This window comes from Neodiprion lecontei, chromosome 2 (genome assembly GCF_021901455.1).
Source record: "Neodiprion lecontei isolate iyNeoLeco1 chromosome 2, iyNeoLeco1.1, whole genome shotgun sequence".
NCBI classification, from domain to species: domain Eukaryota; kingdom Metazoa; phylum Arthropoda; class Insecta; order Hymenoptera; family Diprionidae; genus Neodiprion; species Neodiprion lecontei.
In genome coordinates, this window is record NC_060261.1 from 11,132,881 (window position 1) to 11,145,323 (window position 12,443).

Sequence of the window (12,443 nt, forward strand, 5' to 3'; positions counted from 1 at the left end):
ACATCTCGAAGTGATCTTTGTTACTTTGTATAACCTCAAAAACCGTCGAGTAACAAGTTTCGGTCAGAATCATCAAATTTTGACAGTATGTTCGATTTTACATCCGAAATTTTGGATTTAGAAATTATCAAATTCTGAATACGAATTCGTGATCAGCGATCCCATAAATTCAGGCCGAAATATTGAATGGAAAAATGGGTGACTGAAAAGTTTAAAACACAAAAGTAAAAAATACTGGAATTTTGATACCCATATTTTGATGCTCGTTTCATTTTTGACAATTTTCATGCTCATTTCAAATCGCTTTAAAATGGTTAAACAATCTAGTAGATTGTAATCAGAAGATGATTTATAAACATTTCGAAAGGATTTGATAGGGATCACCGATATCAAAGCTATTGTTTTTCAATCAATCTCAGTATTTTCTTTTTTTGCAATTTCAAGTTATAAGAGATTTGGCTCTCTTTTTCCAATGTTCAGACGTTTTTCTTGAGTTATAATATTTGAAAAACCACGTGTCTCCAATTTTCCCTGATATATAAATGAACGTTTGAATGAATAGAGGGTATTCCAACTTTCCTAAAAATTCTCGAAAGCTTGTTACAATTATGCGACAATTTCATGGTCGAGATTGATAAAACTCCCTGAAGGAAATCCAATATATTTTCTGAATTGAAATATTCCAAAATGATTGAAGGAAAATCAGAGAACTGTAAAACCGGTCTTGAAGAACTTGAGAAAAATCGAACAGAACTTTTTTAAAATCACCAAAGGACGTCCGAGGGATTAAAAAAAATCCTTATCGTTATTTTGAAAAATGTTGAAAATTCGTTTTACCCCGAATTGAACTAAAAATGGATGAGTCTCTGTGAAGTTCGTGGGATTTGAGGATAATCCAGCAAACTGTTGGAGTGAAACTTCTTCACCAGGATATGGGAACCTAACCATAATCGACTTACTTGGCGAGTTTGCTGAGGATACTTGGCGCACGTTTTACGGCAACTTGAGACGGAGATCGTTCGATGTCGTTGGTCTCGACGCCGGTCTTTTCGAAGACTTGGAAGCGAGACTTGACATTAAGGGCCGAAAGTTCTTCCAGTCCCAAGTCTGGCTTATCAGATGCTGAAAATCGAAAGAGCGGAATTAACGACGGAGAAATTTTACTCGATTTGCAACAACATGATTTTTCACATTTAAAGCGATAGTTACATGTTATGCTGGCAAATATCAACGACATTCCGTTAATCTCTGTACGAAGATAGAAAATAAAAGGGAGAATAATCATTGGTAGACGAAATTGCAGGGAAGGGAAGGATTCGACTTTAATTTGCAATCCACCCAGAAAGCATCACACAAACGCAAACTCACTAATGAGAAACAGTGTTCGACTATATATATTTTTTTCAATTACAAGTCGTGTATAGGTTTAAAAATTGGCACCGCGTACAATTTGGAGAAATTTTTTTTCTGGCAATTGCCCAGAAATCCGGCAGTATTTCGTGATTGATTTTATGAGAGTGTAAAATCGGTGAAATATGCAATTTGTGCGGTTTGTTTGTTGGAAGAAAAATTACGATCAATTGAATAAAAATTATTCAGTTGGTATCGAAATATGGACAGTGAAAAGTTCGGCGTTTTTGGTTTTTGATGAAATTTTGAATTATCTACAAAAACTTGATTAAAAATTTTTAACCAATCAGATATTGTAACAAATTTTTCAGTTTTCGATATTAGATAATAAATAGTTTTGCAATATTTTTCCACCAAGTAACACGAAGACATTATATCTGAAAAAATTGATTTATGTACACAAATTCGTTAGTAAATATTTCACAACACTTATCGACGCTCAGGAGCTGCAGCGAGTCGAGTCCAAGATCAGTAGATTAATAAAATAAGCAAATCGAAAATGTCTGAAGTCCAATCAAATAAGTTTCAAAACGGAAAATCTACCAAGCAAAGGTTCAGAATCAGTAATTGAATTAATTCTCCGTCGGCAACGTGGATTTTTTAGAACAAAGTGCCGTTCTGTCTTGTGTAAATAATCACTATTTCTTTTTCTTTTTTTAATTAAAGTTGTTAATACCAAAAAGAAAGAGTACGAGTAAATTGATTCACATTTTTCAAATAACAATCACATTGAAAAAATATTATGGGTATAGTGAGTCTACCTTGCCGACAGAGTCAGTAATAATTCACTTTACCGACGGAGGTCTGAGTTCTGATACTGGTTTTATCGGAAAAATATTCCTTTGATGTAAAAAAAAAAGTTGTAAGCCGTGAATATCTTCATCGCAATAGTTAAGTGATTGTATAATAATCTTAGATGCGTTTAATTATAATGCGCTCTTGGTTAATTAAAATAAAATTCGAACGACATGTCAAACTTCAATTAATAATACCTCATTTTGGTTGCAAATGAATTCTGCACAAATCGCCTGAAATCGGATTTTGAAGCGATGAACATATTTTGAGGTAAAGAATTAGTATGGATCTTATTCAAAATTGTTTTTCGGATGTTCGAAGAGCTGAATGAAGACTAAAGTCCAGTCCAAAATTATATACACATACCAATGAATATGTAGTTTTCTCATTGAAATCAAAGGCAAATCATCGCGATGACTAAAAAGTTGCCAATAATTGAATAGTCGACACATCTTTGATTTGAAAATCTAAAATAATAAGATTGAGTAGAACAGAATTCGCGCTAAAATGTTCTTTCCTTCGGCTTCCTATTTCGACTAGTTATTTATTTTCCAAAGCATATCAGTTCTTTGTCTCATTTTTCGGTTTAAAAAGCTGCGCTTTTATCTGAACGTCCGCTGTTTCACAGACACAAAAACACTTTCAAGCTTCACGTGGATTATTTCATCGCAATGATGCAACGCTTGGTCCACGCTTTGTTCTTTGATTTACCTCTGACCACATCTGGTGGCAATTCTTTCGGCTGGTTCTCTCGAATTATCAGCTCTGGCTTGCGTGGACGCACTACGTGTAAAAAATTTGTGAAATTCATGAGGTTAAAATATTTTGAACTTGACGAAGAGTTAACGCAAATTCATTTCATAATACCGCGATAAAAATTGCTTCGTGACGTTTTGGATCTATGTAAAATTTTTTCTAACAAAAACATTTGTCGAAGAACGAGGAATCCCGAGTTTTTCAAGATTAGTTTTAAGCATTCTTATATCTGAGATTAGATTTTTCGTTCTTCTATACACGTCCATTTTCGAAAACTTGGCTATTTGGATAAATCTTATAAAGTATGGCAAAATTTTTAAGTGCTGACTGAAGTAGACGAAAACTTGGTGAGAGTGGAAATGAAGTTCGAAAAAAAGAATGTGTTCCTTTACAACTTCGGTTCAATGTGACTCAAAAATTTAATTATTGGTCGTGCCAAGAAAAATAATTCTCGAAAAAATGAGTGTAATTTGAAATGAATTTTACGATACTAAAAATTTGAACAAATTTTACGAACCCTCCAATGATTGATTTTTGTATGTTCAAGTATATGAAATTATTTCTAATTTGTAATTTTCATTTTTTTACCAAAATATCATCTCATGGATGATTGAAAAAATGACAAACCGTAAATGGAGTAAGAATAATTTTTGTTTACACAAGTTACGACTGATTTACTTCGGAAAAGTAACCGGAAAATCCTAACAACTCGTTTTTTCTTAGTTACTGTCCAAAAATGACAACCATAACTTCTGAAAGCAGATAATCCACTCCAATTCACTATTTGAAATTGTAATACTATGTTGCGGCATTATGTGGAAAAGAATATTGTTTAAATATTGTTTGTCGTAAAATTGCTTGACAATCTGCACAATCGGCAAAAGTAAGTAACTTTTTTTTTTTGTACGATCAAACGTTTTAAATGTGATGTATCGAATTAATGTTATAAAAGAACGATGTAATCATCAATTACTTTTAAAGCTTTGAAAAAAAAATAAGAAAAAAATAAGACAAGTCAATAAACGCAGAATTTCCCCAATTTAAAGGTAAAAGAAGGTGAAAAGAAATATTCAAAAAACTCGGGTCACTGATACGAATAATTGCGAGTTTGTGAGTATATAAATTCAAACTGAATTATACTCATAAAAATATAAATGCCTTACAGTAACAGTTATAATAAAAATGATATTTGATATCGTATTTAAAATTCGGAAAATAAATTTGAAAATGCGTACTGGGCTGGTCGGATTCTTCGACAGGTTTTGGCTGAAAGAGTTCTTTGAAGTGTGGCTTGCAGTAAAGGGTGGCTTCGTGGCTCTGGTAATTGTCGACGCTTAGCTGTTTGCTGCATTGGTTACATCGGAAGCAATTCTTGTGCCAAATCAACCCTTCAGCTTTCGTCTGTTCCATTTGAAACACGACTTTACCGCAACTGCGGCAGTTCGGATTCGGTTCTCCATTTTGACCCACCTGTGAATTGAAATAGCGATGATCAGAGGAACTCAATTTTTTAGTTTAAGAATTACAGACTACTTGTCAATTTTTAATTTTTAAACAAATTTATCGTCCGGCTAGAATTATTGCTTCTTTTTTATCAAATAGGGGATTTGAATCGAGAAAGTGAACTAATTCCGATTTTTGTTAGGAATCCGAAAAATAATTATTATCACCTAGTTTGAACAACTTTAAGAGGTCTAGGAATTTACTCAGAATTATATTTTCCAAACAATCTTCGGTAAGTTTGGGTAATTGTAAATAAGAATTTTCTGGATATATTTCAATTTATACGCGGAAAATTAATTTGTCACAGATTTGTGGAATAATCAAATTGATGTGCTTGAAAATTTCTGCAAACTTTTCATAATCCTAGTTTTATCGAAAATATCTTTTTACAAATCCCCACGTCCATATATTTTCAATTGCATATCAGGCAAATCAATATCAAATGGTTCATAAGCATGTCTAATTTTTTCGAGTAATCCATTCGAGATTAATTTCATATCACGGTAATGTTGGAAAATACACAAAGACTCTGGAACACGAATTTTTCAGATTTATGACACAAAATTAAGTTTGGAAAAAAATGTGAGTTTTCTCCTTAAATTTGACTGATTTTCACCTGCAACTCGACTTTGTGAGAATTAGTCAGGTAATTAGAAACTCGAAGATTATGAGATTTTCATTAAAAATTAAAGTTCCGGAAGAATATTGTTTTCAGAACCTCTCTAGAATTTTTCAAACGTACCGAGTTGAATTGTTGCTGAACTTTACCAGCGTCTACTGAACGCACGTGAAGAACGGGCTTCTTGCTCAATGCGTCGAATTTGTTGAAGCTTGATTTCTACGAACACATGAAAAAAACAGTGTTAATTCAATTCGTTCAATGCGAGATGATTTACGCGCATTTTCGAACGCCATGTTTCAATATTACTTGGAATACTTGTGCAGGTTGTGATGGATTGATTGTGATGTGACTAGAGTAGCATGGCCGGTTCTGGATACAGATTCCTGCACAGACAATTATCGACACTTCTGAAACGTTTCAAAACAGTTTAGGGCGGAGACTCGGGGGTTGCGTCAGTCAGTACTGACGAAAGAATCTGTTCAAAGTAACCACCTACCACCCCACAATCCAACGTTTCATAAATGTCGAGAAATGGCGGTAATAGTCGGTAATAGTCGGTAAGTGTCGGTAAAAGTCGGTAAGTGTCGGTAAGTGTCGGTAAAAGTCGGTAAATTTCGGTACAAGAATCTGTATCCAGAAACGGCCCTGATACTCAACTCACGTGAACGTTCCCCAATTGTGAGCCTATTTAAATATTTACACGCACGATAAACTGTGATAAGCAGATTGCAGGTGAGGATCATAAATAAAGTGCTTTTTCTTCTTTTTAAATCTTGTTTTGTGCACGTAGTGCTATCGATTTAGGCAGCGAGGGATATGTGAAAAGAACTGATGAGTTGAAACTCTATACTTTCTGGCAATTTTATTACGAGTTGGCTGAATATTGAGTATTTATAGTATTAATGTATTCGTGAGCTACGGCGATGTTCCTGAAAATGTACGAAAGAAATTTTCAAATTACAGACAAAAGTTTTAAGACAGATCTTTCGTTTCGAAGTGCGTCAGGACGGGTGAAAATTTAGCGATACGTTCGATTTCACTTTTCGACGACTAATTTTGTTCGGAAAACTATTTTTCGTGAATTTAATTCTACGGATTTTGTTTCTCAACAGTAAATTCAATAACCCACTCCTTGATTAAAATCAATAATATTCATTATACAACAACATCAATGTGATAATAAAATCAGTATCTCAGTTGAATCATAGAAAATATAATGCCTCCTAACCAAAATAAGTATAAAATCGAATGATTTACTGAATTTTTGATGTGAAACATCTATAGCCGCACGTAAAACAGATTTCAGGCGTGGCGACCCAAGCCGTGGCGACGCGTCGCCGCGCGTGTTTTGTTTTTGTTTACTACAGTACACATAACCTGTGTTTAACTTGAAAACAAATTATTCTGATAATAAAATGTCTGACAGTAATAATTTAGAGAGTGAAAGTGATCAGCCTCCTGCAAAAAAAGCAAAATCACCCGATGACACACTATCAAGTCATCAGTAAGTTAATTATATTTTTATAATTAAAGTGTGCATTTATCTGTGCATTAAGCACGCGTATATTTGGTGTGTTTTAACGCCAGTAAATGTAAAATTATACTGATTTTTATTTTAATGGATTATTAATTTTAATTAATTTTAATTTTTTTGAATTGATTATTAATTATAATTAATTTTAACTTTACAAAATAATGTCGATGTTTCACATCTGCCAGGCGTCCCGTGATGGCTCATTTTTTTTAGTCTAAAGCGATTTAAAACTGAAAAATCGACATATGTATAAAAAAAAAAAATCTGTGCACCTTAGGAATATATAACGATGTATAAGGGATACAGTGTCTGTGTAAGCATTGCAAAAATTGCATGTGACTGTAAGATTCTTCGATCAGTCTAAAGCGAGACAAGATTTGCGTGCGTTTCAATGTGCTTCTTTATTTTGCGTGTCTTTATTTCGTGTTCCCTTTTATCTCTGTTTTTTTTATTAGACAAACCCACGAATGACTCGAGATTCGGCCGGATTTTTAATTTTACCCTTAAATTAATCGAACCCAAAAGCAGCACCAGAATTCAACGTCGATCGGGTTTGCCCGAGATTTATAATTCTTACCTGCAGGTTGATGGTCAGTGACCTTTGACCATTGGCGGAGTTCTTCTGAACACTGTTGATTGTTAAATTAGCCAAACTACAGTAGCACGCTCTCTGTCCCGTCCACAGGATAATTCAGTTTTAGTTAAGTTGCATGCACAATCATAGAAAGAAAAATAGCACGGTTTTCAGTGTCAGTATAATGGAACAAAAAAAAAAAAAAAATAACGAATGAAAAAACATGGAAAACAAAGGGTGGTCATTAGGATATCATTTATTAACATTAGTAGGGATTTTATCAACTGACGATTAAAATTTCTGAATTCGTAAGTAATTTTAAAAACAATTATATACGTCCCAACGAATTGAGAATAGATATTTTTTTTTCATCTACCATTTTGACACATTTTTTAATGTCAGATATTTTTCACATTCGACAAACAGAAAAGTTACGACAGCACGGATTCTTCGAAGATTTGAAAGGACGCGTCTCGAGTAAAATTTTCAAACCGGTTTTTATCTTATTTCAAATGTTTGGAAGCTGATTGTGATACGATGAAGCGAGTTAGCTACGCGAGTGGGAAAAGTGGACTGGAAACGGTTTCAAGTCCCGATTTCATGTCGCTTTTGAGGGTGGTAAATACTTACGAGTGCTTTGACAGATACGCCGTTGAAGATAATCGCGTCTTTGGCTAGTTCCGTTCGCTCCTTATCAAACAGTCTCAAGTCACCCATCGACTTTGCTTTCTACAATAAGATATGCGCCCCAAAAAAAGTAGCAAACCAAACACAAATTAGAGTTTTATTTTTCAACTTCTTTCTCTTTCAATATTCGAATTCAGGCGACATTCGATCTCTCCGAAAAGCTCATTGATTTAAAACAGTGCAGTTCATAATACCTCAAGCTTTTTTATAATTCGGTCAACGATCAATTTTGAACAAAGTTTATTGAACATAATCTCGAAAATTGGATCCTTAAATCATTTCGAAATTTTTTCAAGTGAACTTTAGTGAAATTCACTGCACTGAGAGAAAACTGTTGATGGATAATGTAGTATTTAATATTACAATTAAATAATAATTTTTTTCTGAAAAAAATTCATAGTAAACTGTACTTAAATGTTCGTTTGACAGGTTTTCGAATCATCGTTAATTTTATAAAATTTAAAAAAAACTAAAGTACATTTCAACTCGCAACATCGACTGTAAAAAGGATCGTAAATTCAATACAATTACTTGGTAAAAAATTAATTTACACACAGTTTGTAACGCACTATATATTTTAGAGCGCAGTGAGAAATAAAAAGGTTTCCTCAACGCAGTGGCTACACTTTAAAAAAAAATTTTGAATCTGATTTTAGGTCATTGATCAGAATGGAGAATTCTCAGAAAAACAAGCACGTCACTTCAAATCAAAATTAATTTTAACCTTCTGGTATAATTTGTACAATAAGCATTTGTTTTTTCTTTTATGTTTTCAGATTAGTAAATTGGAAAACGTGCGGTGAGGGATTCAAGTTTGATGATAAATTCGAGTGAAAATGTTTGGACTTGCCAATTGCAACGTTATTAATGGCTGGAGGTCATTTGTCAAAAATTATTTGCCTATCGATTTAAGACGTATTTTTGTTTATTTTTTTGAACTTCTCGGCTCAATTATAAACCGATTTTATCGATTCATTGTCTGTTTGTTTTTTGTACCTTTATATTTCTGGTATACAGAAATACGGAAATCAAAATTCTTTCGTGCTTATGATTTTTAAATCAATTTTATACTTTTGAGACGTACTGAACTCTCAAATGATTAATTATTAGGGATCAAATTTAACAGAGCAATGAATTGATACAAATCTGTACATTTTAGGTCAATCCTCAAAAATCGGTTTATCATAATGGCTCGTGTGTCGTAGTTGAATATTTTGTATCACCTCGATTCTTGTAAAAAAATTCATACTCTCACGACAAAATAAATTTGAGAAAAATAACACGATCCGTTTCTTCATATCATGTTTCGGAATGAAGAGAGAAATTTTTTCCCTCACAACGATCTAGCAGCTTTATTCCTAAACTATTATAAAACCAAACAAGATATTTAGAATTTCAGTTAACTCAATTATTATTGCTCTGTGTCAAGACTACGTGATTATTTTACAATATTCAGAGTAAATTAACAACTTGTTTTTCAATTGTTTTACATAAATTTACTAGCTGCAACAAAGTAAAACAAGATCCAAAGTTCTCAAATTTTTCCTCAACTATATTTTAAAATGCAAATAATATGTCGAAGAGAAATCGAATCGCTTAAAATATTCCATTGCGACGCGACTGCAGCCAAAAAGAAATTATATCCCCTAAAAAAAAAAAAAAAAAAAAAAAAACCTCTTTTCAATTCGACTGAAGCGAAAGAATTCAAAATTCAAGGCACTTTGTCTCAAATTTACCATCAGCCTCAATTTTGGGTAAAAAGTGCGGATAAATGGAGATTCTCAGTGTTTTCTCACCGTTTGAAAGCCTGGATCGTTAGATAGCAGATTTTCTTTGGCCAAAGTAATGACGGAATGCGTCGAACCATTTGGTACACTGTGACGTGTTTGATAAAAACGTCGTCCTTCCAGCGCAGTCATGGCACTCCGCTGATTATCGGTTGGATTGTTATTGTTTCGCGTTGCGGTTATTTATTTTTCAATTTGTTTAATCGGGCGTGAATTAATTGTGTTTGATGTTGTTGTTGTTGTTTTTTTTTTTTTTTTATTTTCGAATCGATTTGATTTCATTCACGGAATGTTGACGGATGGATGCGGACATGCAAAAATAAAAATGAACGTACATGCAGAACGTTTTTCTACAAAATATACATACGTAATTGTAATTAGTGTACAAGACTTAATTAATTTACCTACTTTCTCTTAACCGTCGACTTGAGTACTTCAACGATCCACTGATTTAATTTTTAAAATGTATTTATAAGCAAATTCCGAAGCACTTGGATCTGCAGTTTTTTTTTTTTCTTTCTCATCAGTAAAAAGCAAATTGAAAAATAGCATCTGCTTCCGTTACTTAAACGTTCAACTATTCTCGTAAGCTCGGAACGTGAATTTACGATAGTTTTTCAATTTTTATTTTATTTTTTTTTTTTTTTTTTCAACAATTCTGACAAATTGTAATAAGTCGTAGAATTTTTTTTTTTTTTTGGGGACCCTTCAGTTCCTATTATATGCAGAAAATTAATTTCACCAGTTTGACGGAAAAATCTTTGATGTTATCGAAAGTTTCTATCCAGATGCATGCTATAAATATGTTACAGAAGCTTCTTGAAAGAAAAAAGTAGAAAAATAGAAAAAAAAAAAAAAAAACAAATACCAGAGATTTCTCAGATTTTTGTACAGATATCGATTATTTCAATGAAAAATTACCTTCTGTATCCTCCAAAGAATGAATGAATATAAAAATAGCAATGACGTCGTCTCGAGGCAAATTGATTGTAACTACAAGCGATTATAACTTAAATAATGACACTCTAGATATATTGTAAGAGATAATGAATGAATATCGCGGTATGTGAAGAAATGTTTAATTTTTCGCTGAGAATGTTGTAAAAAAAAAACAAAAAAAAAAAAGAAAAGAAAAGAAAAGGGCAAACGAAGAACGAACAAACCTCATCGCTCTCGGGCATTTCGTGATCCTCTTGGGCAAAGGTATCCACCTCGGCATCGCTCATGTTCGACAGGTCACCAAAGCTTCGGCACTGTTAGTAACAAAAACACAGCGTACAAAACACGTATTATTATATTAATTTGATCAGTATTATTAATATTATTATTTAAGGCTATTAATAGAGCTTTTCAATGTAAATTAATATCATGAGAAATTTATTAACATTGCTCGCATTGTTATTCATTATTAACGATGTATAGTTATTGATAATAATATTATACTGTTGTTACACGGTTAAGTTATAGCATTGTAATTTCGGCTTATAAATAATCACATGTCAAGATTTAAGCGGAGCAATACCTCCATTATGCGAAAGCTGAGTTGTTGTTTGCAAAAAGTAGAAGAAAAAAAAAAGAAAAAACTTGTGTTCGTTTTTCACAATCATCGAAGCATCGAATCAACAGCTGCGTTCAATTTTCATTCATACTGTTATAAGAATACAATTATACAACTGGGTTTTTCACTTCACACATAAATATCATACAAATGATCTGTAAAAAATCGACCCTTAAGTTACACAAGAATTTCATACACATTTATGTAATGTATTGGGTAGATCATTTTTCACAGTGTTCTATTCTTCCAGAGCCTTTTTCTTATTGAAAATAGTGAATTGTAAGTTATATAAAAAATTATATAACAAAAAGAAAAGTACATCATATTTCCGAGGAACATCGGAGTCGACTTTTTTCTTGAATCCCAAAATTTTGCCACTGAAGTAAAATTTATTCGAAATATTTTTGGAAAATTTGATGGATTGAAACTTTTTGCAACGCGTCGCAAGATTTTTGTTGAAATGAAATTTTGACCGATCCACTGCAGATTCACAATAAGGAGCTCAGTTGATAGATGATAGAAAATGAGTGAAAAATTTCTACCTTTGATCTGCAACGATAATAATTATCGTCATTTTCCATCTGGCAATAAAAAAATGGAAAAAAAATAACCGCGTCAGTTTCGGGAAACAGTCTGTTAAATATTTACCTCGCAGTCTGTTTGTGTAAATATGTGTTGCACTGTCTACATAAATTTATGATACAGCTATTTATCCGAGAATACGTACCAATTGTTTAATGGATACGCCGGTGGCGATGATTTCCTTAACGCTACTCTTCTCCGGCAGTTCGGTTCTATTCGTCTCTGAGACATAGCTTTGTGTCTGCACATCATGCACAAACAAACAAACACAAACGAAGAAATAGTAAACATAAAATCGTGCAATTGACTCTCGCATGCATGTACAGGGCATTCCGCATAAAATGAACGCGACAAAATCGGATTTAAAAATCATCTCTTCACGCAAGACGGTCTTTACTCCAAAGAGTAGAAAACGCCACAATGATTACAATATTGAGACAATTTTCAAAAAATTCCATTTTCAATATCAAAACGAGAATGGGATTCCAATTTTTCGAATATTTCCAGGCAGATGAAAATTTTTAAAATCAACAATTTCTACCGACAAAATTGGTTGTAAGATCGTTTTTCTCACGGGGTGTAATTTTTTTGATAAAAAACAGCTGAACAACTGATTTCCCTTTGTAATTTACGCA

The 12,443-nt window shown here is 32.9% G+C and overlaps 1 protein-coding gene across 19 annotated transcripts in view; it reads right to left on the reverse strand.

Annotated features, from left to right (window-relative positions):
* Positions 1-12,443, reverse strand: part of LOC107225925 (probable GPI-anchored adhesin-like protein PGA55) — a 124,078-nt gene that overhangs the window by 30,886 nt on the left and 80,749 nt on the right. For 6 of the 19 annotated variants that reach the window (XM_015666556.2, XM_046730721.1, XM_015666554.2 and 3 more), the window contains 9 exons: positions 11,954-12,049; positions 10,832-10,921; positions 9,678-9,809; positions 7,825-7,923; positions 7,198-7,290; positions 5,207-5,302; positions 4,197-4,431; positions 2,917-2,988; positions 960-1,122 (listed from right to left, as the gene is read on the reverse strand). In XM_015666556.2, the coding sequence (XP_015522042.2) occupies positions 960-1,122; positions 2,917-2,988; positions 4,197-4,431; positions 5,207-5,302; positions 7,198-7,290; positions 7,825-7,923; positions 9,678-9,809; positions 10,832-10,921; positions 11,954-12,049 (1,076 nt within the window). The remainder of the gene's footprint in view (positions 1-959; positions 1,123-2,916; positions 2,989-4,196; positions 4,432-5,206; positions 5,303-7,197; positions 7,291-7,824; positions 7,924-9,677; positions 9,810-10,831; positions 10,922-11,953; positions 12,050-12,443) is intronic. The other 13 variants (XM_015666552.2, XM_015666557.2, XM_046730729.1 and 10 more) reach the window with 10 other exon arrangements.